The 23045-nt window shown below is 46.5% G+C and overlaps 1 protein-coding gene across 3 annotated transcripts in view; it reads right to left on the reverse strand.

The window, feature by feature from the left end:
* The window catches only part of EYA2 (EYA transcriptional coactivator and phosphatase 2), a 192252-nt gene that overhangs the window by 145208 nt on the left and 23999 nt on the right, over positions 1 to 23045 (reverse strand). For 2 of the 3 annotated variants that reach the window (XM_008061187.1, XM_008061188.1), the window contains exon 4: positions 16765 to 16881. In XM_008061187.1, the coding sequence (XP_008059378.1) occupies positions 16765 to 16881 (117 nt within the window). Of the gene's footprint in view, positions 1 to 16760; positions 16882 to 23045 lie in introns of all 3 variants that reach the window. The other variant, XM_021713992.1, reaches the window with a different exon arrangement.

Below are 23045 nucleotides of genomic sequence, written 5' to 3' on the forward strand. Positions count from 1 at the left end.
CAAAACCAAAATTCAGCCCTCTTGTCACCAAACCATCACCAGAAAGGACCTTCGATGTTGCTTGCCCAGCACGCCTCAAACCATAGGTCATAACCTACTTGTAGGATGCAAAATCCATGTATGTGTCCTGATCACCAGATTCTGACAAAACATAGAAGAGGATTTTATTTTATTTTCTTGTTGCTGTTTGTTTTTCTGTCGTGAAATAGAAGAGAAGATAGCAGAGTGCAAAGCATAGAGTGAGGGTGGGTATCGTTTTAGAGCCTTTGTAATTCCAACCAGGCATCTATGCTTGTACATTTGCTATGCACCCCGCTGTGACATAGAACTTAGTGTGGAAATTAGTGATTTAAAAGGCTGAAAGTCACCAATTTCTAGTCCAACTCTCCCATGTTACAGATGGGGAAGAGGAGTCTCAGAGAAGGGTATGATCCCAGCATTTGTCCTGTGCTGAGCAAATGCCATAAAGTGAGCCTACTTCCCTTTTTATTTTTATTTATTTTTTATTTTTTTTGAGTTGGAGTCTCACTCTGTCGACCAGACTGGAGTGCAGTGGCCGCTCCCGGCCACCACAGCCTCGACCTGCTGGGCTCCGGCGATCCTCCCGCCTCAGCCTTCCAAGTAGCTGAAACTATAGGTGTGCGCTACCACGCCTGGCTAATTTTTTTTTTATTCATTGTAGAGATGAGGTCTCACCAAGTTGCCCAGGTGGTCTCGAACCCATGGGCTCAGGCAATTCACTCACCTCGGCCCCCCAAAGTGTGGGATTACAGGCTGAGCCACCGAGCCCGGCTCTTCCTCCCCTTTTTAACAACCTGCCCCAACCTTCCAGTCCCGTGCAACTGGCCAGTTGTTCCAATGTGTGATATCAAACCTCCACATGAAGATGACCCCGGGGCAGATCAGGGCGTGAGGAGGGAAGTTAAAGCCTCAGCAACAGCACACTCTCAGACTGGGTGTCAGAGGCTACGAAGTCCATTCCCTGCCCCCCGCCCCAAGATGGAGTCCTCCTGTGAATCTTTTTATCCATGTCCCTATTTGGTCCCAGGGGTCTGTCACCAGGCCTGTCAGAGGAGCCTGGAGAATTTAAAGGTCAGGCAGCTGGCTGTGGCCCAAATGCAGCAGCAGCTGGGATGGCCTCGGGCTGTGGCCTTGGGGGCTTGCCCAATCCTTTTGAACAGCCAATTCTTGGAGGCTGCAATTCAGGGCTGGAGTAGCAGAGATGCAAAGTCTTGTGAGACCCAGCAAAGCTGATGCAGAAATTGGAAGGGGGTCCCTATTTCCACAAAGGGACGCATGCATGGGGATAGCAAAAGGCTGCAGCAACCAACATTTGAGACAGTGGGCTTCAGAGGCGGTAAGAACAGCGAAACGCTGCAGATAATCTAATTGCCCATCTGAAGGGAATGGCCATACTGTGGTACTGGATAACCAGGACAATAACAACAGTAACAACAACCAACGTGAAAGAGGCATAGGATCTTGTCCCAGGCCCTGTCCTCAGCCCCTAGCATGCATGACCTCCACCAGCTTCACAATAGCTATTCCAACGACCCCATTTCACAGATGAGGAAATCAAGTCTCAGAGTTGCTATTTTCCTAAAGTTACATAGCAAGCAAGTGGTGGGGCTGGGGTTACACCCAGGTGCTTGGCTTTCTCAGTGCAGTACTGGGAAGACAGACAACAGAATAAGGTGGGTTTAGCTGAACTGACTTTGGAAGATCTTTGAGACATATTAGTGAAGAGCATAAAAGGCATTGGTAAAACGAGGTGCACAGCAAGATAGTCTTCATGTAAAAAACAGTCAAACAAACAAAACTGGTGAGGCTCGGTGGCTCAGCCTGTAATCCCAGTACTTTAGGAGGCTGAGGTGAGTGGATTGCCTGAGGCTGCAGGTTTGAGACCCACCCTGGCAGCTTGGCGAGACCTGTCTCTACAATAAATAAAAGATTAGCCGGGCATGGTGGTGCGTGCCTGTAGTTCTGGCTACTTGGAAGACTGAGATGGAAGGATCGCCAGAGCCCAGCAGTCGATGCTGGAGTGGCTGTGAGTGTGCCATGGCCCACCAGCCTGAGTGACGGAGAGAGACTCCAACTCAAAAAAAACCCCCAGGATTTTCTACAGGTGGAAAGAAAAATAAGCACACACTTGTAAATGCATACATAGAGAATGTTCTGGAAAGATAGACACTAGATTTACTAAGTGGTTTAAAATAAATGTATGAAAAATAAACAAGCAGTTATAAAAAAGGAAGATGGGACTGGGCATGGGGGATCATGCTTGTAATCCCAGCACATTGTGAGGCTGAGGAGGGAGGATCACTTGAGCCTAGGAATTCAAGACCAGCCTGGGCAACTTAGTGAGACCTCATCGCCAAACAAACAAACAAACAAACAAACAAACAAACCTAAAAACTTAGCTAGGCCTGGTGGTGCATGCCTGTAGTTCCAGCTGTCTAAGGGGCTGAAGTGGAAGGATCATCTGAGGCCAGCAAGTCAAGGCTGCAGTGAACCATGATCATGCCACTGCACTCCAGCCTGGGCAACAGAGTGAGACCCTGACTCAAAAAAGAAAAAAAAGGGGGGAGGGGGCAGTGTCTCAGGACTGAAGGGTCAGTCTGCCTTCCTGGTGCATCAGAAGCTACTGGATGTGGAATAACACAAAACTCAGAAGTTCCTGGCAGGTTCCCTTCACTCACGGCAGGAAGTACCGGCCTCAAGGGCGAGTGGGGTCTGAACTCTGGGGCCTCTTTGTCACCTGAACTTTTAGGATCAGCAACAACCTGATTTACTGCAAAGGTACAAACTGTGTATTCACAGCCTGCCCTCTGTCTTGACTTCCCCTCCTCTCTGAGTGGAGAAGGAGTTGGGAGTCTGTCTGTCTGTCTCTTTCTCTTAATAAACACTGCCCGAGGCTGTGTTTCCCCCCACCCTTTAATTACCCCTTTCAGTTCCTGAACAGAAGGCTGGGCTGCCTGGAGCTGGGGACAGGACGCTATCCCTTTGTCTCTAAGGGATTACCATGGCAGGAACACAGTTTTGTGTGTCTGTGGTGGTTTTTTAAAAAAAATTTGGTTCATTGGTTGTTTCTTTTTTTTATTCCACTCTCCATCCCCCCCCTGCCCCAGCCCCACTAATGATCAGAAATTTATTCTGCCACCTTCTCAACAGACTTTGCAGGCATAGACCCTGCTTGTGGGCTCAGTTCTTAATTCATTGAAACATCAGAAATGAAAACGATAAATGACATAACCACAATAACATCAAAGCTGTGCTCTGGGCCCTTGTTCTTCTGGGAATAAAAGGACAGGTTGTGATGATTCCATAAGTTTCTGAATAGGGTCACGGGACCTGGTGGGTATTGTCACAGGCACTTTCATGAATATTGGCTCCATTGTTCTGATCTGAAGAAGGGGAGGGGCAGGGAGGATCAGGGATGGGGTGCCTCCTCCTGGCCTTCCTTACGGTTCCTGTCCCTGCTCCTGGTGTTCTCCAGATAGAATCCTGAAGCTCCCACATGCCCACAAGACTCTGCGGGATCTGACCTCAGCCTCTGACCTCAGCCCCTTGGCTCAAGGCCATGTGGCCTCTTGTCTCCTGTTGACCCATGGCTGGCTCTTCTGATTTTGCACGAATCAGCTCCACTGTCACCTCTGCAGAGACCCAGCCATCCTTTCCAGCCTCTTTTTGTCAAGTCCCCCTGTTTATTCTCCCCAGAGAACTCATCCCAGCTGGACAACGTCTTGTTAGTCACTCATTTCCTTACCCACTGTGTCTGATGGACTAAATTGTGTCCCTCGAGTTTGCATGTGGAAGCCGTAACCCCCATGCGATTGTATTGGAAGACAGGGCCTTTAGGGAGATAAATAAGGTTAAATGAGGTCATACAATTCTCAAGGTCATAACTGTCCTTGTAAGAAGAGGAAGACACAAGAAATCGCTCTCTTTCTGCACACACATAGAGAGAGGCCCTTCGAGCACACAGTGAGAAGGCTGTTGTCCACAAGCCAGGAAGAGAGCCCTCACTGGGAACTCAATCTGCTGGCACCTTGATCTGGGACTTCTAGCCTCCAGAACTGTGAGAAAGTAAAGTGCTGTTGTTTAAGTCACCCAGACTGGTATTTTGCTATGGAAGTCCACGTAGACTAAAAGTGCCTGTATCTTCTCACTGGGATACAGAGTTCACAAAGGTCGGACTTGGCTCAGGGCTACACAGCCCATACTTAGCATGGCGCCTGGAGCAGCTTGTGCTTGTGAATATTTGCTGAGTGAATGATGGATGGTCTTTCCTAAACCACAGACATCTCTCTTCATGCCTGTACTTGCCACTGTATAAACCAGTGGTTGGTGGCATTTGGAAGTTCATGGGCGTGTTTTTGTTGGGGATATCAGTAGCATTTAGTAGGCAGGTGACAGGGGTGCAGATATTCTACAATGTATGGGAGAGTCTTGCAAAAGAAAGCAAGTCCCTAGGTCCCACCTGAATTTCAAACGTTCAGGCAGGCAAAGACCTAGTTCTAATGACACGATCCTAGAACACAGAGGTCTGCCAAATCCAGCCCACCACCTGCTTTTATAAATAACATCATATAGGAAGGCAGCCTTGCCCATTCACTGACGTATTGACTATGACTGTTTTAAAGCTACAGTGACAGAGTTATGAGTCACTGGGACAGAGACCTACGTCCTCAAAATCTAACATATTGACTATCTGGCTAGTCATCAGGAAAAACTTGCTAACCTCTGTGCCAGCATATCAGTTCATTTTACATATACACACAAAATATTTTTCCCCTTGGGTTTTAACACGCACTGGCCTTTGTAATGTGCTCAGTTGTTACTGTATTCAATTCCTTTTTTTTTCTTTGAGGCAGCATTTTTCTCTGTTGCCCAGGCTGGAATGCAGTGGTGCGATTATAGTTCACCGCAGCCTTGAACTCCTAGGCTCAAGTGATCATTCCATCTCAGCTTCCTGAGTAGCTGGGACTATAGGCATGCACTACCTCATCCAACTAACTTTTAAAAATTTTTGTAGAGATGAGGTCTTGCTATGTTGCCCAGGCTGGTCAATTATTCTTAATTGAATATTTAACAATGTTCGATTATGCAATTAGAAAAAAAGAAAAAGAGATGGGGTGGATGAAACTCAAAAAGTGTTATAAAAATATAGTGAGTAAGCAGATAGCTTGGGAGGTATGGGTGAAATCTGAAGATGTGTTCAGTGCAGAGAATAAGAAAGTTAGTAACCGGGTAGGCAGAATGAATGGAAGATACGAAAAAAAAAAAAATGGAGAAGGCCCAGAGTCACTTACAGATGGAGAGTGGTGGAAGGAGTGGGAAAACATTAAATGTTAAGGACCTGATCACACTGCCCCTACACCGACAGCTGTGTCAACCCCAACTGGGTTACCCACTGTTGACAACCATTATGGCGCCATTCTGGTCCCACATGTCTTCTGGCTTGGAAATCTGTATAAAAGTCATGGCTGCCCATCCTGGTGAGCTACATGGTGGCCAGGCAGAGCTGCCCTGTGTGTCTCCTACAGAACAAGGGCGGGCTGACTCCAGGATCCTTCCATCTGCTGAGCCCTTGTTCAACTTGACCTCGCACCCTAGAGACCACATTGTTATCAGAAAGGCTAAAGTGACTGAGGGTGGGAGACAGGACAGGTGCACAACCCATGGTCCTTCTGCTTACTAGTACCCTAGCCTCAAGGAGTTAACCCCCTTCTCCCTTTCTTTCTCAGCTTGTTTTACATTGATTTAATAAACCATGTTATTCGAGCCTAGCAATTTGTTCTGTGAGCCTCATCCTTGTGACCCCGAGGGCTACCACTGTGTCAAGGTGACGTCTTCTATGACACCACCATGTGGCCACAGAAGGATGGCTGTGCTGTTGTTTGGATTTTACCAAGAGTTGTCTACCATTACGGAAAGTCACGTCCCTGGTGGCCACATGTTGGTGACGTGTGCATTGTCCAAAACCCTAGCTAGTCAGTCATGCTCCTGTGAGTCTTCTATGGGAGTATCTGACCACTCCATTACGTCTTTAGTGCTGCTATACTTGGGCAGTTACAAGTTCAAAAGTTTGTCTTCTGAATTACCTTATTTATTTTACAGGAAGAGCCTTCTGTTTGACTTTAAAAAATACATACCAGTAGGTTAAGTTATGTGCTCGGTCCTCCATATCCACAAGTTCTGCATCAGTGGACTCAACAAACTGCAGATTAAAAATAGAGCATTTGGGCTGCTCTATTTTTATATGTGCAGGAGAGTTGCTGCTGGTTCACACCGAGAAACTTCGTCTCAGTTGAGCAACGTGTGAGGGGCCAAGCCTGGTTCCTGTCCTGGCCAACACAGTGAACTCAGGATGACTGAGCCTGCTCAGAACTGCCTATGCTGGGACAGTCTGAAAGCTGCCACCACCGAGAAGAAATAGGGAGGTGACTCCACCCGCCAGGGGGAGGCCACGGGGTGCCCACCTCCACCACAGCCACGCCCATCCCTCCCCTCTGGGACACGTCTCACGATGATACAATCCAGGGGTGGGGACGCAAGGGAGGTGGTCTGTGTGGTGCCCAAGTCAGCACGTGGCTTGTCACATGCTCCATCCAGTCCTGGTCTCAGGGCCTGGGGTTCAGTTAAGAAAATATGGACCAAGTTTGCAGGATGTCTGCATGGAGACCAGCATGTGCTTGTGTGTTTTACACAAAAAAGGCATTTAGATTAGCTGCCAATATTGAAAAAGAACAAGGGATTTCACATTAAAATATAGTTTTAGGGATCACCTTGAAAAATGGAGCCATCTTATCTCCCTAGAATTCATTCTAATGTGGCAGCCATGGGCTGATGATGGGTAACAGCCCCCATCCGCCAGCTGAAATGTGGGGTCTCCAGTTTGCTACAGTCCCCACCACTCCCTATAATCCTTCCCCTAGTTCATGTCTCTCTTTTATGTCACCTGACGACTCCTGTACTACTTGAGTTTGAAATCCTGATTGAGAAGAATCACAACCCAGTGCAGGTTTAATCCACAGAATTGTAGAATCATTTACTCTCTTTAGAGTGGCATTTGTTTGTGATTTGAAATGTAAATATTTATTTCCAATTTGAAACAATTTTTTTCCTCATTACTATTGCTTGTTTTGTTGTATTTGTCATTTTGACTCCACCTCGGGTGATCTTTGACTCCACCCGAGGTGGAGTCAAAATGACAAATACAGCAAAACAAACAATAGTAATGAGGAAAAAAATTAAAATAGGATAAATTTCCAGTTGAACTAGTGAATCTTTTTGGTAATGGATTTGGATGCCTGAGTCATGGTTAGAAAAGCATTTTCCACTCCGAGGTTGTAAACATTTTGCTCTTTCTAGTATTTCTATGGTTTTATTTTTAACATTTAAACTGTTGATCCATTTGGATTTTTTTCTAGTAATAGGAATGGGTTTCCCCCAGATGGCTAGTCAGTTGTTCCAATGCCACTCATTGGACAGTCTTTCTTTACCCACTGGCTTAAGAGGCCATCTTCCCCAGGTGCTAAGTTCCCTGATGTATGGAGTCTCTCTCTCTCTCCTCTGTCGGTTGACCAGTCTATTCATACTAGAAGCATACTGCTTTGATTACTGAAGTTTTACACTGTATTTAAATATTGGTATGCTTAGTATGCCATCATTCTTCCTTTGCACTGTTTTTCAAGTCTAATCTTCTAGGTCACCAAAAAAGAAATACAAATTGGTTAAAGATCTGAAAAGACACTTAACCTCATTCACAGGATAAGACTTAGAAATTAGAGCTACACAGAGACACCGTTTTCCATGCATTAGACTGGCAAAGACTCCAACATCAGGTGACACTGGGTTGGCGAGTTTTCCAGAAAACGGGTACTCTCAGGCACTGGTGGTGGGTGTTTAAATTGGTGGAATCCCCGTGAAGGGTAACTTGGCTATATCTACCAAATTTAATTATAGGCTTGCCCTTTGACCCCGAATCCCACTTTTGGGAATTTGTCCTTTAGACATACTTGTAGTAAAACAAAATCATACACATATAGAAGCTTGCATTGCCACACTGGTGGCGATTGCAAAAGACTGGAAATAAGCCAAAGGGCTCCCAGTGAGGAACTGGTTAAATTAATTCTAGCACATCATTCAGTGGAATAATAGGCACTTGTGAAAAAGAACGAGGAAGCTCTTTCCATAGACAGACTTAGAAAGTTCTCAAAAAAAGCAAAGTGCAGAAGAGTATGCATATTAAATGGACTATGAAAATAAGAACACACACAAGTGTTTTTGCTATCATGTGATAATGCCTTCCTGAAAGCCATGAGTTGTGCAAAACTGTATGTTCATGTAATAGAGTTATAATGGGGAAAAGTAGGGTTGGGGTGGACTGCCCAAAAGCAATGCAACTTTGTGCCCAGAGCATTAACAAAAGCAATGACGATCTTAATAAATACAATAGTTTGGGCCAGGTGCGGTGGCTCACTCCTGTAATCCCAGCATGTTGGGAGGTTGAGATGGGAGGATTGCTAGAGGCCAGGAGCTCAAAGCCAGCCTGGGCAACATCATGAGACTCCATCTCTGCAAAAAAATTAAAAATTCATTTTTTCATGGGATGTAGTGGCGTGTACCTGGAGTCTTAGCTACTCTGAAGAGTGAGCCCAGGACTTTGAGGCTGTAGAGAGCTGCGATCATGCCACTAGACTACAGCCTGGGTGACAGAGTGAGACTCTATCTCTGGAAAAAATAATAAAAACATGGTGAAAAAAAAGTAAATAAATAATAGACCAAGAAGTACTACATTAGATAAAAGACTTCACTTTTGAAAGGAGTTGAAAGCCTTCTGGAGGGGTTTGGAGACAGCAGAGGTGTTGAATTATAGCAGCAAAGGCAAAATGCACAAAGGTTGGAGGGAACCGCAAGGTCAGTTCTCCAAAAAGAGAGCACATGACCAAACAGAGGTGAGGAAGAACAGAGGGCGTCATGGCAGCCGCACTCATGGGAGGTTTGTGACCCTTACCTGTGTTCAACAGCTGTTAGTACACGTGCTGGGGAAAAGCACCAATGAATCAGCGCAGGGGAACTTCCGCTTCTGGTCAAGACTTAGTGACAAGGTCCGGATTTACCCTCCCAGCTGAGACAGTTTATACTAGGTTTCCAAGATGCTGGGCATTGGGCATGGAGGACAGAGATCCTCTCAAGTACAGAAGCAGGTGTCAAGCTGTCTGATTGCCCCAGGGTGGGATTTCCAGAGATGGGAGCCCAGGTGGAGCTTGGAGTCTCTGTGAGCTGGGGAGATGGAGCACTTCAGGGAAGGCCAATGTGGCTGGAATCCACAGAGCAGAGCTCCCAGGGAATGTGAGTGGCCTGAGAGTGCTCTGGAGGCCTGCCGAGAGTTCCCTTTGGGGCACCACCTGAGCTGATGGGCACCTGGGTGTGAGGAAACCACCTGGAGCCTGGAAGAACCACTGGAAAAGACCAGAACAACCTTCAGGGCTCAGAGTGCAGTTGGGAACAGCTCCTGTTCCCACCAGCCAGAGCAAAAAACCTTGAAATCTACGGGGCACTGGGGAGAAGACTTGGAAGGGGTTTGTCTCATAGTGGGAGACATATGCCCCAGACTAAATGCTGCTCTGATGCCCACGGACAAAGCTGAAAGCAAAATTCTAAGGAATCCAACTGTTTTTAAGTAATCTAACTGCATCCCAGAACAGAGCATAAAAGTGCTTATAGGAACAGAAAACGATCCAGCATCTAGCAAGGTAAAATGTGTGTCTGATATTCGATCAACACTTATCGGGCACGCAAAGGAGCAGGAAAAATATGGCTTTTAACATGAAGAAAAATCAATGAAAATTCAGAAAAGACAAAAATGATGGAATTAGACAAGGACATTGCAACATTTACTATAACTGGATCCTGAATGTTCAAGAAGCCAGAAGAAAGATGGGACATGTTAAGGAGAGACATGGGCATTATTATTATTATTTCTAAGACCCAAATCAAGCTTCTGGAGATGAAAACTATGTGTGAGATGAAGAAAGACTTGAGTATCATTAACAGCATATTAAACACCACAGAAGAAAAGTCTGATGAACTGGGGGTGAGGGAGGAGGCGACAAACAGAAAAAAAAATATTTGAAGAATATTTGGCTGAAAATTTCCAAATTTGGCTGAAAATTTGGACAAATTTCTGAAAATTGACCAAAAATTTCAAAATTTGATAAGAGCTATAATTCCATAGATCTAAGACTCTCAATGAACCCAGAGCATGAGAATCATAAAGAAAACGATGACAAGGCAATATAATAAATAATAATAATAATACCAGTGACAAAGAGAAATTCTTGAAGTGAGCGAACCAGTGCAGCTTCAGAGTTATACCAACATTATTTCCTTATTTCTGAGTTACATATGAACTAATTCTTATAGTAATACATAATACGACAGACTGCTTATATTTGTAAAAAGAAGTTCCAGATATGTTCATAAGAAACTATGACCAGTGGTAACTTGTTAGGGTCTTGGAGACTGGGCAGGGGTAGCACAGGGTAGGAGGAAGACTTTTCTAGACACCTGGACTAGGCAAATGCACAACCTACTAAAAAAAATTAATGGCAAATAGGAGGTTTTTTTTTTGAGCGGAAGTCCCACTCTTTCACTCAGGCTGGAGTGCAGTGGCACGATCATGGTTCACGGAAGCCTCAACCTCCTGAGCTCAGGAGATCCCTCAGTTGCAGCCTCCTGAGTAGCTGGGACTACAGGCACCACGCCTGGCTACCTTTTTGATGCTTGTAGAGACGAGGTCTTGCTATGTAGCCCAGGCTAGTATCGAACCCCTAGCCTCAAGTAATCCTCCTGTCAGGGTCTCTCAAAGTGCTGGGATTATAGGAGTGAGCCACCGTACCTGGCCTAGGAGTAACTTTCAATGTGTCTTGTTTCTTATTATAAAAGAGATATATGGGCAACCCCTTCAGGTCCCCTCCCACTGTGGGAGCGTTTCTGTCCTCTCAATAAATCCTGCTTTCTTACTTTCTGGTTGTTCATTAAAAAAAAAAAAGATATATTGGAGGAAGAAGAAGTAGGGAGTGACCGCTCTCTTTTGGGGTGACAAAATGTTGTGTAATTAGAGAGTGATGATGGTTGTATAACTTAATGTAATAAAAACCACTCAGTTCAACACTTTTAAAGGGTACAGTTTATGATAGTTGAGTTAAATCTCAGTGAAACATCAATTTAAACACACACACAAAGAAACATACACATGTTTGTTCATTGTTTAAAAATATAGAGAATCAAAGAATTTTCACACAGGAAGGGACATACATGAGCATCACACCCAGGACTTCTAGAATGCGGGCTTGAAGAGCATGTCCCTCACCAAGTCTACTTGGGTAACTGCCTGCTGAATTCTATTCTTGGGGAGTCACAGGCACGATGGCCTGCAAAGGTTCTGAGAAGGTCTTCATTGGGGACATCTATTTAATGTTGTGGTATGCCCTTTACTAAATATATCTGATATATTTAAACTTGACATTCCCTAACCCTTTATTTTTTTCCTGAAACACTTGTAAGCACTAGAACTGTGGAACACAGGCCATGAAAGCTTAGTGACTTGTCTGCAGTCACACAGCTTACTGGTGCTAGAGTTCATAAATCCAACACAGGGATTTTATACGTCTGGTACACCCTGACCTCGGTGGTCCCAAGCTGAGGTCACTGGCTTACTAACTCTCACACTGAACTTTGATCCAACACTTGTTTTCAGGTTGCTCCTGACTGGCTGGTGGTGGCTTCTGAGCTTCTGTGATACCATTTCTGGCCTCTGGTAAATGGAAAAGGAGTTTCTGCTGGAGAGGGTGCCTCTGTTTTTAAGCCTCCCTATAACACAGAGTTCACTGGAAGGGGAATTGATGCTGATGTGAACAGCTCAGCGGCCTCACGCTTTTTCTCTTACCACGACTATGGAATAAAATTGAGAGTTCAGGAACTAGAAGTGAGCTTAGAGAGAACATGGACCGTAAAACCTGAAGTTAGGCTAACAACAAGAGTAATAATAACAGTCACGATACCTGACATTTGTGGAGTAACTATTTTGTGCCAGACGCCGATCTAAAGACTTCACATACTTGAGCTCACAATGAGTATCCTCATTTCACAGGGGAAGAAACTGAGGCCCTGAGAAGTAACTTAGCTCGAGGTCACACAGCAGGTGCACGGCAGAACTGGCGTGTTAACTCCATGTGAGTTCAGAATTCGGGCTTTTAATTGTTTTTAACAACCATGATACCAAAGGAATGACAGAAATAATAAAAAGAAAACAAGCTTTTAAAGATCTCATCTGATGTGCCCATGAATCATTTCATTTAGTATCCCCCTGGCATGAGGTCAGCTCTCTTGCTATGATGTCAGTTTCACAGGCGAGGAAACTGAGGCACAGTGAAGTCCAAGTACCTCCCTAGCCAGGACTGATCACAGTGCAGGTCCGGAGCTCTTAACCCCTCCATGGCACCAGAAAGTTCTTATAACACACTCTCGAGATATATATATTTCCCCTCTCTTTTCATCTTTGTAGTCATTTCTGTGAATAAGCAGTATTTTATCAGGAGAAGCCAAAAAGAAACACACACACACAAATCAAACCCATAAGAAATAGATTTCAGTTATAAAAACCCCAGGGTGAACTTAAAATAAAGAAAATAAACAGCCATGCGAAGGCCGAACGAGTGCTGTGAACTTTTCTCTTTTACGTTTCTAGTACAGTCGGAGGGGCAGAGTTATCCAAACAGATACAGATCTCCAGCCAGGGCCCTTTGGGGTGACGGCTGTGCTGGAGTTTCTGGAAGCCAATGACGTCAGCTAGGAGACCTAGGGGGAGGCACCCCAGCTTGTCTAATACCCGCTCTGAGACCTTCCATTAACCACTGTGTTGCAGTGCCTCAGTTTACTCATCTGTAAAACGACAGGGTGGGGCTTACTAGGTCCTTTTCACTTCTACAGAATTATGATTTTAATTCTTAGAAAGGAAAAAGACTCCTCCCAGCCTCTAATCAGAGGCCGATTTCACAAAATCGACATTTTTACGGCCTAAAACTCAAGTCAGCCTCTGAAAAACGAAACCCCGCCAACGTCTCCTGTGCCGAAATGCTCTGAGTGGTTCGAGAGTTTATTTCTCCTCTGGAGCAACTTGGGGGGAAAAAAAGTTAATAGGAAGCACATGGGCATGGTGTGTGAGCATTCTGCGTTGTTTGTGTTTGAAAAAAATACTTAAGGAGGAATATGTCAGCCTTGCAAAATGCCTAGGCTGTCTCACCAGCGAGTCAAGGCCATTAGCATCAGGGTGAAAGCAGTTAATTGGGACTCAGCCCAGCTGCTGCTGCCGCCCTCTGGCATCTGGGTCTTAAGGGTGAGAAGAAAAAGAGACCCAGCTCTTCCCATGGCAGGGTGGGAACAGAGCAGGAGATGTGCTCGCATTTGTGAGGGGCTGGTGGGGACTTGGGTGGGGGGTGGGGCTCTCCCTTGAGAATCACCTTCTAGATGGAGCTACGAGTTTGTGGAGGGGCAGGACGGCGTGAGGGTTATGTGCCTGGACTCTGCGCTGCAACTGCCAGGCTCAGATCCCGCTGCCATGGCCCGTGGGACCTTGGGCAAGTTACTGAACTTGTGGCTCAGCTTCTCCCCTTGTTAAGATGGGGGCTGCTCATACCTGTAATCCCAGCACGTTGGGAGGCCGAGGCAGGAGGTTCGCTTGAGCCCAAGGGTCCGAGACCAGCCTGGGCAACATAGTGAGACCTCGCCTCTACAAACACAACACAACACAACAAAACACATTAGCTGGATGTGATGGCACGTGCCTGTAGTCCCAGCTGTTCAGGAGGCTGAAGTGGGAGGATCACCTGAGCCCAGGAGGTCAAGGCTGCGGCAAGCTGTGATCGTGCCACTGCACTCCAGCCTGGGCAACAGAATGAGACCCTGATGCAAAAAAAGAAAGAGAAGAGGGTCACGATAGAGCCTATGTCATGGGGCTGTTGGAGGGGTCAGAGGAACTGTGCATGTGTAGAGCTCATGACAGTGCCTGGGGTCCTGGAGGAATCCAGAAATATCAGCACTTAGAGAAAAACAGTGCCAGTCCTGGAATTCTAGAAACTGGAGTCTGAATCCTAGCTCTGAATACTTATTGGTTCTGTGACCCTGGGCAAATCAGTTGCCCTCTCTGGGCCTTACTTCCATCACCTGTTAGGGCAGATTGAGGGCACCCACCTCACGTGGTTGCTGTAAGGACCAGAGAAGAAATAGCATCATTCTATGTGTCCTGGCATGGCGGACTGTCATCTCACTCTCCATCTCATCTCCCCTCACTCACTGTACTCTTGGTCCGTGGGTCTCCTTCAAACTGCCAGCCTCTTCCTGCCTCAACCCTTTGCTCCCTACTTCCCCCCACCTGGACTGTCTTGGCTTCAGCCCACCACCCACCACGGCAGCCTCTTTTCATTAGGAGGTCCCTAAACACCTGGTTAAAGTTCATCACCACTACCCCTCTGCTCACAGTCCCTCATGCTGCTCTATTTTTGTCTTTCACAGGCTTTATTCAAATCTGTAGCTATCGATTTATTTGTTGATTATTTACTGTCTTTCCCCACGAGGGATCCCTCTTTGTTGGTTGCTGTGCCCTCTGTGCCTAAAAGAATGCCAGGTACAAAACTGGTGCTCAGCGGTATAGAATGAATGAAAGAATGAATGAATGGGGCACCACCTCTACATAACTTAGATCCCATATTCTGCATCTGGCTGGGGAGGGCATGTCAGAATGGGGAGGGTGACTGTATTTGCTATTCAGGCTGCAGTGAATTCAGTTTCTATTTGAAGAGCCAGAAAGAAACAGGCTTGAGATGGACGCAAATACAAGTTCAAGTTCAGGGTCTTCACAAGCTTCTACTATCGGGGTTGGTGCCATAATGTACTTTCCATTTAGAGAGATGGGTCCCAGCAGCAGATCCCATCCCATAGGGCTCAAAAAGGCCACTGTTGGGGACACAGAGGTGACAGCGGAAACAGGGGTGGCAGGAGTGTTTCGTGGCTCTGAGCATGGGCTTTGCAGTGAGGCTGGGGGCTGGGATTCTACCAGACGCCCAAGGAACTCGACATAGTCCCTTTCCCATGACACCAGTAGTAAAATCTAAACTCCTTGCTCTGATGTCGAACAAATCAGTCATTCCTTCTGAGCCTCGGTTTCCTGGTTTATAAAATGGGAATAATATCAGTACCACCGCTTTGTGATGTCATGAAGGTTGTATGAGATGATTCACATAATGTCACCTGGCGCCCAGCGAGTCTGGTCAAGGCTGGCTGATGGCGTTGCCAGCAACTGTGATGCACACTTTCCCGGGAGGCTATTTCAGGACTGGGCCTTAGAGCTCGTCACCCGCTTTCCCTACACATAGCCCTGAGATCGTTCCCTGTCCCTTTCTCTTTTTTTCATGAGAGTCTGCCCTTGACAACTGTTTTTATTGTTTCTTTAAAAAAAAGTTAAAATAAAAAAGATGAAGTGAAAATACTTGCAAGAAAAAACATTTTTTTAACAAAAGAAGTACAATCAAAGCTGGGTATGTTGGTGGACCTATAGTCCTGGCTACTCTGGAGGCTGAGGCAGGAGGATGGTTTGAGTCCAGGAGTTTGAGACTGGTCTGGGCAACATCGTGAAACCTAGTCTCAGAAAAAAAAAAAAGAAGAAAGAAAGAAAGTCCAGTCAGGCATTAGCCTGCGTCCTTGCCATCACCCTTTCATTTTTTCCATTTTACTTTTCAGACCTCTGATGATCATTTTTACCAACTTCTAAGAGGGAGAAAGAATGAGCACAACAAGGGTCCTTGAAATTCCTGCCACCGGACCTCGATCCATGCATCGACTCCAACATACTCCCAAGAGGGCGTCAGAGCAGAGAAGGGTGGCGGTGAGGCCCAGAGAACCCAGCGAGCCAGCTCCTTTCGTCACGTGGGGTGGGGGTTACATGTGGCAGTTCTTTCTTCCCTGTGTGAGGCCACCCTCTGGAATGCACAGCCTTGAACCTTCTGCCTGGAGTAGCTTCTTTACCTGCCTATCCAACGTTTCCAGCAGCTGACATTGCTCTGAGTCTCAACAGATGCTGTCCCCATCCCATCACACTTGAAACACAAGCCGACTCCTTCCCGACTCAGCCTGGCTCTCTCCCCGAGACTTCCTCCTATGTGCCCTCTGACTCTGCTCCAGCCTCCACCCCTCCACGTTGTGCCTCAGATACACCAAGACATTTCCCTCTGCGCAACCTTTGCTGTTCCCTCTACCTGCAATGCTCTCCCCCCAGACGTACACATGGCTGTACCGCTTCACTCTTTGGGTCGATGTCCAGTGCCATCCTTTCAAAGTGCCTCCCCTGATGACTTGACCTAAGGTCCCTGACTACCCAAGTGCTCATCAATCTCCAGCCAAACACCAAATTTATTTGTTTTGTTACATTCAAACCCTTCCACAATGATCCAGCTTGTCTGTTGTCTTGTTTATATCATCAGTCTTTCCCCGCTGCCAGGTAGTGGCCATGATGGCCACTCTTACCTCTTTTTTCAGATCTCATATCTCTTTTGCCCACCACTAACCTCCACGACCCGAGAAAGAGTCTGGCACACAGTAGGTGCTCAATGCATCTGCAGAATACATGAATGAATGAATGCGTGGACCCAAGTCAGGTGGTGCCTTAGGGATTGGTAGGGAGGGGCCGCAGCCCACACTGACCGTGCATCTGGTAGGCATACGGGCTCTGTCCAGCGGCCGGGGTGCTGAAGCTGGAGCCATAGCTGAGGAATCCACTCTGGCCAGGGGAATGGTTCAGGCTGTCTTCCGTCTTGATGCCTTCAAAGGAAGGAAAAAAAAGCACCAAGGACACTTGATTAGGATGCGTCCTTATCACCCACAGGAGAGCTACTGAGTCGAGAGAGCATGCAATGTTATCAGCTTCCAAACCAGGATTTGCAACTGGTAGCTTGTCAGCTAGTAAGCCCATAGACATATTTTTCATGGCTTGCGTGTTTTTAAGGAAAATCTGAATAAGCTGCATTAGTTGAAAAATCCTTTAGAGTCTATTATACTCCGTGATCTATCACAGAACCAAAGAACTGTGTACCACATGTTCTCACTCATAAGCGGACCCTGAATAATTACCATTATACTGTAAGAAACGGATTGGCAGTAGCGGGAAATTGCCAGGGGAGGGAGGAGAAGCACATTCAATAAGGGTAACTGATCTCAAACCGGGCAAAGTGGGGACCAAAGGGAGGCCTGAACTTGACAAGGACCATTTGTATACCCAACCCTGAATTGTAACCCACATCTTTAAAATAAAAAAAAAGGAGAAAAATCTGGAGATTTCACACACAGAAATCTGAGTGACAAAAACAAACAAATAAACAAAAAACAAATCCCAGAATTGACAGGATGATTCAGCAACACCATGTCTGCTTTCCCATGAGGGTTCCCGGGTCACCACAGATTCTGTACTGTCTCCATGACACTGAGGCTGATTTTAAGGTGCAATTTTTTCATTGCAGTTGTACTTTTTTTTGACATCCTAGGACACGATCAAAAGCAGGGGAGGGAAAGACAGGCAGAGAGGGTGGCCCCTTTTTTTTCCTGCAGTTGGCATCATGTTGCCTGTCCAGGATGGGTGTGTAGCAGCTTAAAGGTCCGTCAGGACTTTGGGTTGAAGGTGTTAAATGAAACCATTCTTTCTCTGCAGAATGATGTCACTTAACTCCAAGACATACTCTATGCTCTTCTCATGGGGGGACCTGCTTATCCCTGTCTTCTGCTTCAGCCAAACTCTGCATGACTACCCGAAGTACAGGGACTGATCCCCTGAACAACCACCTGGGAAAGAGACTGATCCTGGAGGAGGGTCTGATTCATCCACAGCTCATCCACTTGATTTTTATTGAAAATGTAGCAAGTGCACAATAGAAAATCCCAGCAGGACAGAAGCATAGAGCTAAAGGTCTCTTTCCACTCCTGGCCTCAGACCTCAGCTCTACCACCCACAGGCAACTGCCCATGCCTGCTGGTGTTCATTCCAGACAAGCTCTATGCATATATGGGCTTAGGTACACAGCGGTGTGTATATGCAATAGATATAGTCCCACTTTCAAAAAACAGCTGGAGCATCCTATAACTTCTGTTCTGCATTTTTCTATTTTTTTTCAACGTGTAATAATGATCATTCACCATCAGCTTATCAAGTTCTTCCTTATTCTGTATTTATGGCTGGGCAATGTTCCACTCAGTCGGTTTTCCATCATTTAACCAGGCTCTTATTCATGGAATTTTGGGTGGTTTTGAGATTTTGTATGGCTATCATCTAAGTTGCAGCAAATACACACATAACACACAATGTCATGAATATATGTATACATATATACATGCAGAAAATGTATAGAAATGGATATACTCCATACATGCGCACATGCGTGTGCACATGTATACACACACACACACACACACACACACACAAATACATATGTATTTTCTGAGTTGGAGTCTCACTCTGTCGCCCAGGCTGGAGTGCTGTGGCACACTCATGGCCACCCCAGCACTGACCTGCTGGGCTCCGGCGATCCTTCGGCCTTAGCCTTTCATGTAGCCAGAACTATAGGCGCACGCTACCACATCCGGCTAATTTTTTATCTATTGTAGAGACCAGGTCTCACCAAGTTTCCCGGGCTGGTCTTGAACTCGCAGGCTCAGGCAATCCACTTGCCTTGGCCTCCCAAAGTGCTGGGATTACAGGCTGAGCCACCAAGCCTGGTTTCACATATATTTTTCTGCAACTTGGTTTATTGTCATCACACACACACAAACACACACATTGTGTACATGTACATTTTTTGGGTAAATTCCCAGGGTTGGAGTCCCTGAGCCCAAGGGCAAGAGCATGTAAACTTTTCAAGCTGTTGTTGGTGTACCCTGGACGAATGAACATTCTCTCCAAACAAGGAGTGTTCATCCGCTTGCCCATGTCTACATCAAACGCATTCTTGAACATTCCTTGTTGTCTGTCTTCTAGGCATAAACCAGTATCTCCTTGCCGTTTAAAACTTCATTTCTTTAAAGCTCATTTATAGTTCTGGGGATGGTTTTGTTATGGTGGTTTCTTCTTTCTCACTCAGTCACCCCCATAAAACAAGAGGATATGTAGTGAGGAAAAAACGGGTGGACTTTGAATTGAGATCAGGGCTGCTGGGGTCCCAGAGGGTTTGCTTCATTGCTTGGTGACCTGGATAGTCTCTCCTGCAACTCCAACCTGAAAGTCTCTTTTCCCAGGAAATGAGAGGAAAAGGAAAGAATAAACATAGATGGCTCTGAATGAGGTGCTTAAACACATACCTTTTATCCTCAAGGCAACCCCAGAAAACAGGCAATGTTATTTTCCTCTTTTTATTTTTATTATTATTTTGAGTCAGGGTCTTACTCTGTTGCCCAGGCTGGAGTGCAGTGGCACCATCAAGGCTCACAGCAGCCTCGGCCGTCTTGGCTCAGGAAATTCTTCCATCTCAGCCTCCAGAGTAGCTGGGACTACAGGCATGCACCATCTCACCTGGCTAATTTTTTATTTTTATTTTTGTAGAGATGAGGTCTTGGTATGTTGCCCAGGCTGGCCTCAATCTCCTGGGCTCAAGCAATCCTCTCTCCTTGGCCTTTCAAAGTACTGGAATTACAGGCATGGACCACCATGCTTGGCTATTTTCCTCATTTTAAAGATGTGGGAACTAGGGTTCAGAAAGTCAGTCCACTTGGCTAGGGTCTTGCAACCGGCACAGATGACTCTAAGTCCAGGTTGCTTATCTTGACGCCTCTCCCTAATGAATAAGGAGTTTTATGCAGTCGTTGGTGTAAGACTTCAATCATGATGGCCGCCACCGGCAATATTTAGACAGCACCTTCTTTTTGGCCAGTCTTCCGGGAGTGGTTAATGCGGCACTGGGTAGTCTGTCTCCTGAGACCCTGGAGGAAAATCTAACTCTGTTAAGTCCCCCACAGTATTCCATGGGCTCTGCTCAATCCTCCCACCTCACTGCCCCTAGTGGTCTCCTCGCCCTCTGCTCAAACCGTGTGCTTGGCTTCCTTGTTTGTGTTAGAGACTGGTTGGAACCAAAGTCTGGATAGTCATGGCTTGCTCAGCCAGGCCCCTGGCCATAGACTCTAGGTTGATTGCAGTTTCTACGACGATGGCCTAGATGGAGTGGACATCCCTCCTCAGAAAACGTCAGAGTGTCTGTCCCGGCTGGATGCTTCAGTGGAACTGCTGCATCAGAGGGTAGGTACATCGTTCATTTTAAATGCAGACAAACTGCAAGAATGTCTTCGGACTCAGGGCCTTTGCACATGCTGTTCCCTCAGCCTGGAGTGCATACTGCCCTCTTCATTACCAGGCTAGTGCCTTCACGATTTCTCAGTACTAATGTTGTTTCCCCAGGAGGGCCTTCCATGACTAATTCAGCCTCTGCATGGCACGTAGTCCTGCTGGGAACTCCTCCTGGTCCACCAATCAACATTCATTCCCCCTACTCCTCAGTTGAACACTCTGGGAAGGCAGGGCCGGGTCTGTCTCGTCCACTGTGGTGTCCCCACGTATGGCTCGCTGCCTGGCACACAGTAGGTGCTCACAAATGGCTGCTGAATAAGCAAATATGAAACAAATAAAGATACAGTTTTCCACCTCTCCTTTTGTTTACGGAAGAAATCAGATCATAAAATTCTAAGCCGTGAGCAAGGGAAGGGAGTGGGAAGGGAACACAAGCACGTGAGGGGCTTAGTCCTGTAATTCTGTTGCCCAGACTGTGGTCTACGTGCCGGTCAGGAGTTCCCAATGAGATGGAACAGATGCTGAGAAGGAAACATTTAGAGATGCTCACAGCAGCTTGGCACTGTTGAGACTTCTACGGTCATCTTGTTAGACCCCTCACTGGCATGCTCTTTTACATTTTTAATTGGATTTTTCTAGTCACTCATTTCATGGGACTAAAATGTCAGTCTGTGATGGGAATGAAAGAGCAAACACTGCAAACTGGTCTTTTAGACCTGCTGAGAAGCACTGCTTTAAGAGATGACGTTCAAAGGAGAGCTAGTCACTCTTGGCCCCAGGGGGGCAGGGCTCTGGTGAGCATCTTCATCGCAGAGAGAGGCCTACAGAGAGAGCAGGGGGCCCAAGCTTTGGGTTCCCTGGGCTGCAGAGAGGAAGGAGGAATCGTCCTGGGACACGCATAAATTATATAATATAGCGAGTGTATATACAAGTAAGACTTCTTTTTTTATTATACTGTTTAGAAAGATGAGAACAATATAAAACTAGTTGGAAGTTTGACCTTGTTTTTGTAAAACCCATCTCTCAATGTCTGGTTCTAGGGAAGTGATTGCAATTCTTAATGAGTTTTCAAGGTGCTCTTCAGGAATGTTTGTTTGACTTTTGCTCTCCGTTTGCTTCATCACTGAAAACAGCTGCTAAGTCTAGGCTTGGTGGCTCAGCCTGTAATCCCAGCGCTTTGGGAGGTTGAGGTGAGTGGATTGCCTGAGCCCATGGGTTTGAGACCTGCCTGGGAAGCTTAGTGAGACCTCATCTCTACAATAAATCAAAAATTAGCGTGGTAGCGTGTGCCTGTAGCTCCAGTTACAGGAAGGGTGAGGCAGAAGGATCGTCGGAGCCCAGCAGGTTGAGGCTGCGGTGGCCGGGAGCGGCCACTGCACTCCAGTCTGGGTGACAGAAAACAGCTGCTCACAAATGTATGTGTTGCCAAAAAGCGATGTCATGAAGAAGGCGCGATTGTGAACTTCAGAAATGGAGTCACGAAGAAAATAAATGCTCAAAAACACATGGTGTTAAAAGATTTTGTGGGGTCACATGACTAACTGTCGTGGGCTGCATGCAGCCTGCAACCCACGGATTGGACATGCCTGTCTTGTGTGTCCACTAGCTTCCACTCATAGAAGCCCTGAGGTGAGTGTGTGCATTGCAGAGAGGGAGAAAACAATAGAGACATTCATTCACTCACTCATTCATTCCACAACTTATTGGTTTAGCACCTACAACATGCTGGGAGACACAGATTCCAGATACTGGATACATGGTGTTGCTTGGAGCTGACATTCTACCGGGAGAAGAATGACAGTCGAAAAATAAGTACAACACCCAGTCTGGTTGAGCCACACAAAATGCTCTCTGGGTGACACAGAGAGGACACGATTGGCTCCCAGGGCCCTGGTCGACTCAGTGGAGCAGGGAACACTCTCCCCTGCCATCTCGTGACCCTCACACCAACACAACCCTCCAACCATGAGTTTTTAGACTTCATTTACAGTCTCAGGGTGCTACGGAGAACAAAGCAGAGAAGGAGGTAGCAGGGTCGGTTGAAGGGGAGCTGGGAGGTGGAATCTTAAAACCAGTGATCTGGAGAGGTCCCATGGGGGCGGTGACATGTGAACAAAGACTCAAAGGAAGTGAGGGAGCAAGACTTGTGGACACCTGTGGAGGAATAACTGTCCAGGCAGAGGGAACAGTATGTGCAAAGGCCCTGAGGCAGGATCATGCTTCTATATTGGAGGAGCAAACAGTAAGGCCAGTGTGGGGGGGTAAGGGGCGAGTCCCGGGGTCCTAGAGGCCATGAGGTAGGGGCAGAGCAGAGATATGGCAGGGGAAACCTTTGGCTTTGACCCTGAGTTCTGAGAGAGTCCTGGAAGGCTCTGAGGCAAGGACAGGAGATGGCTCGTGTTTAGAAAGTGAGCAGCCCCCTCTGAGCATGTGCTCAGTGATGGGAATTCAAGATCAGTCCACGGCATGGTCCAGAACTCAGGTCAGCAGGTTCCCTCCGCTCTCTTAGCCATGCTCTTCTCATGAATAAAGTGAGGAGTTTGGACCCAGTGCGTGTTTCCCCATCTCTACTGCTTGGGTACCACCTGCTTGGTTTTCCCGTATCCCAGGGCCAATGATACCATGATTCCTTTCATGTATTTTTAAGAATCAGAGCAATTTT

The sequence above is a fragment of the Carlito syrichta genome, unplaced genomic scaffold, assembly GCF_000164805.1.
Source record: "Carlito syrichta isolate Samal-C Ts95f unplaced genomic scaffold, Tarsius_syrichta-2.0.1 Scaffold305137, whole genome shotgun sequence".
NCBI classification, from domain to species: domain Eukaryota; kingdom Metazoa; phylum Chordata; class Mammalia; order Primates; family Tarsiidae; genus Carlito; species Carlito syrichta.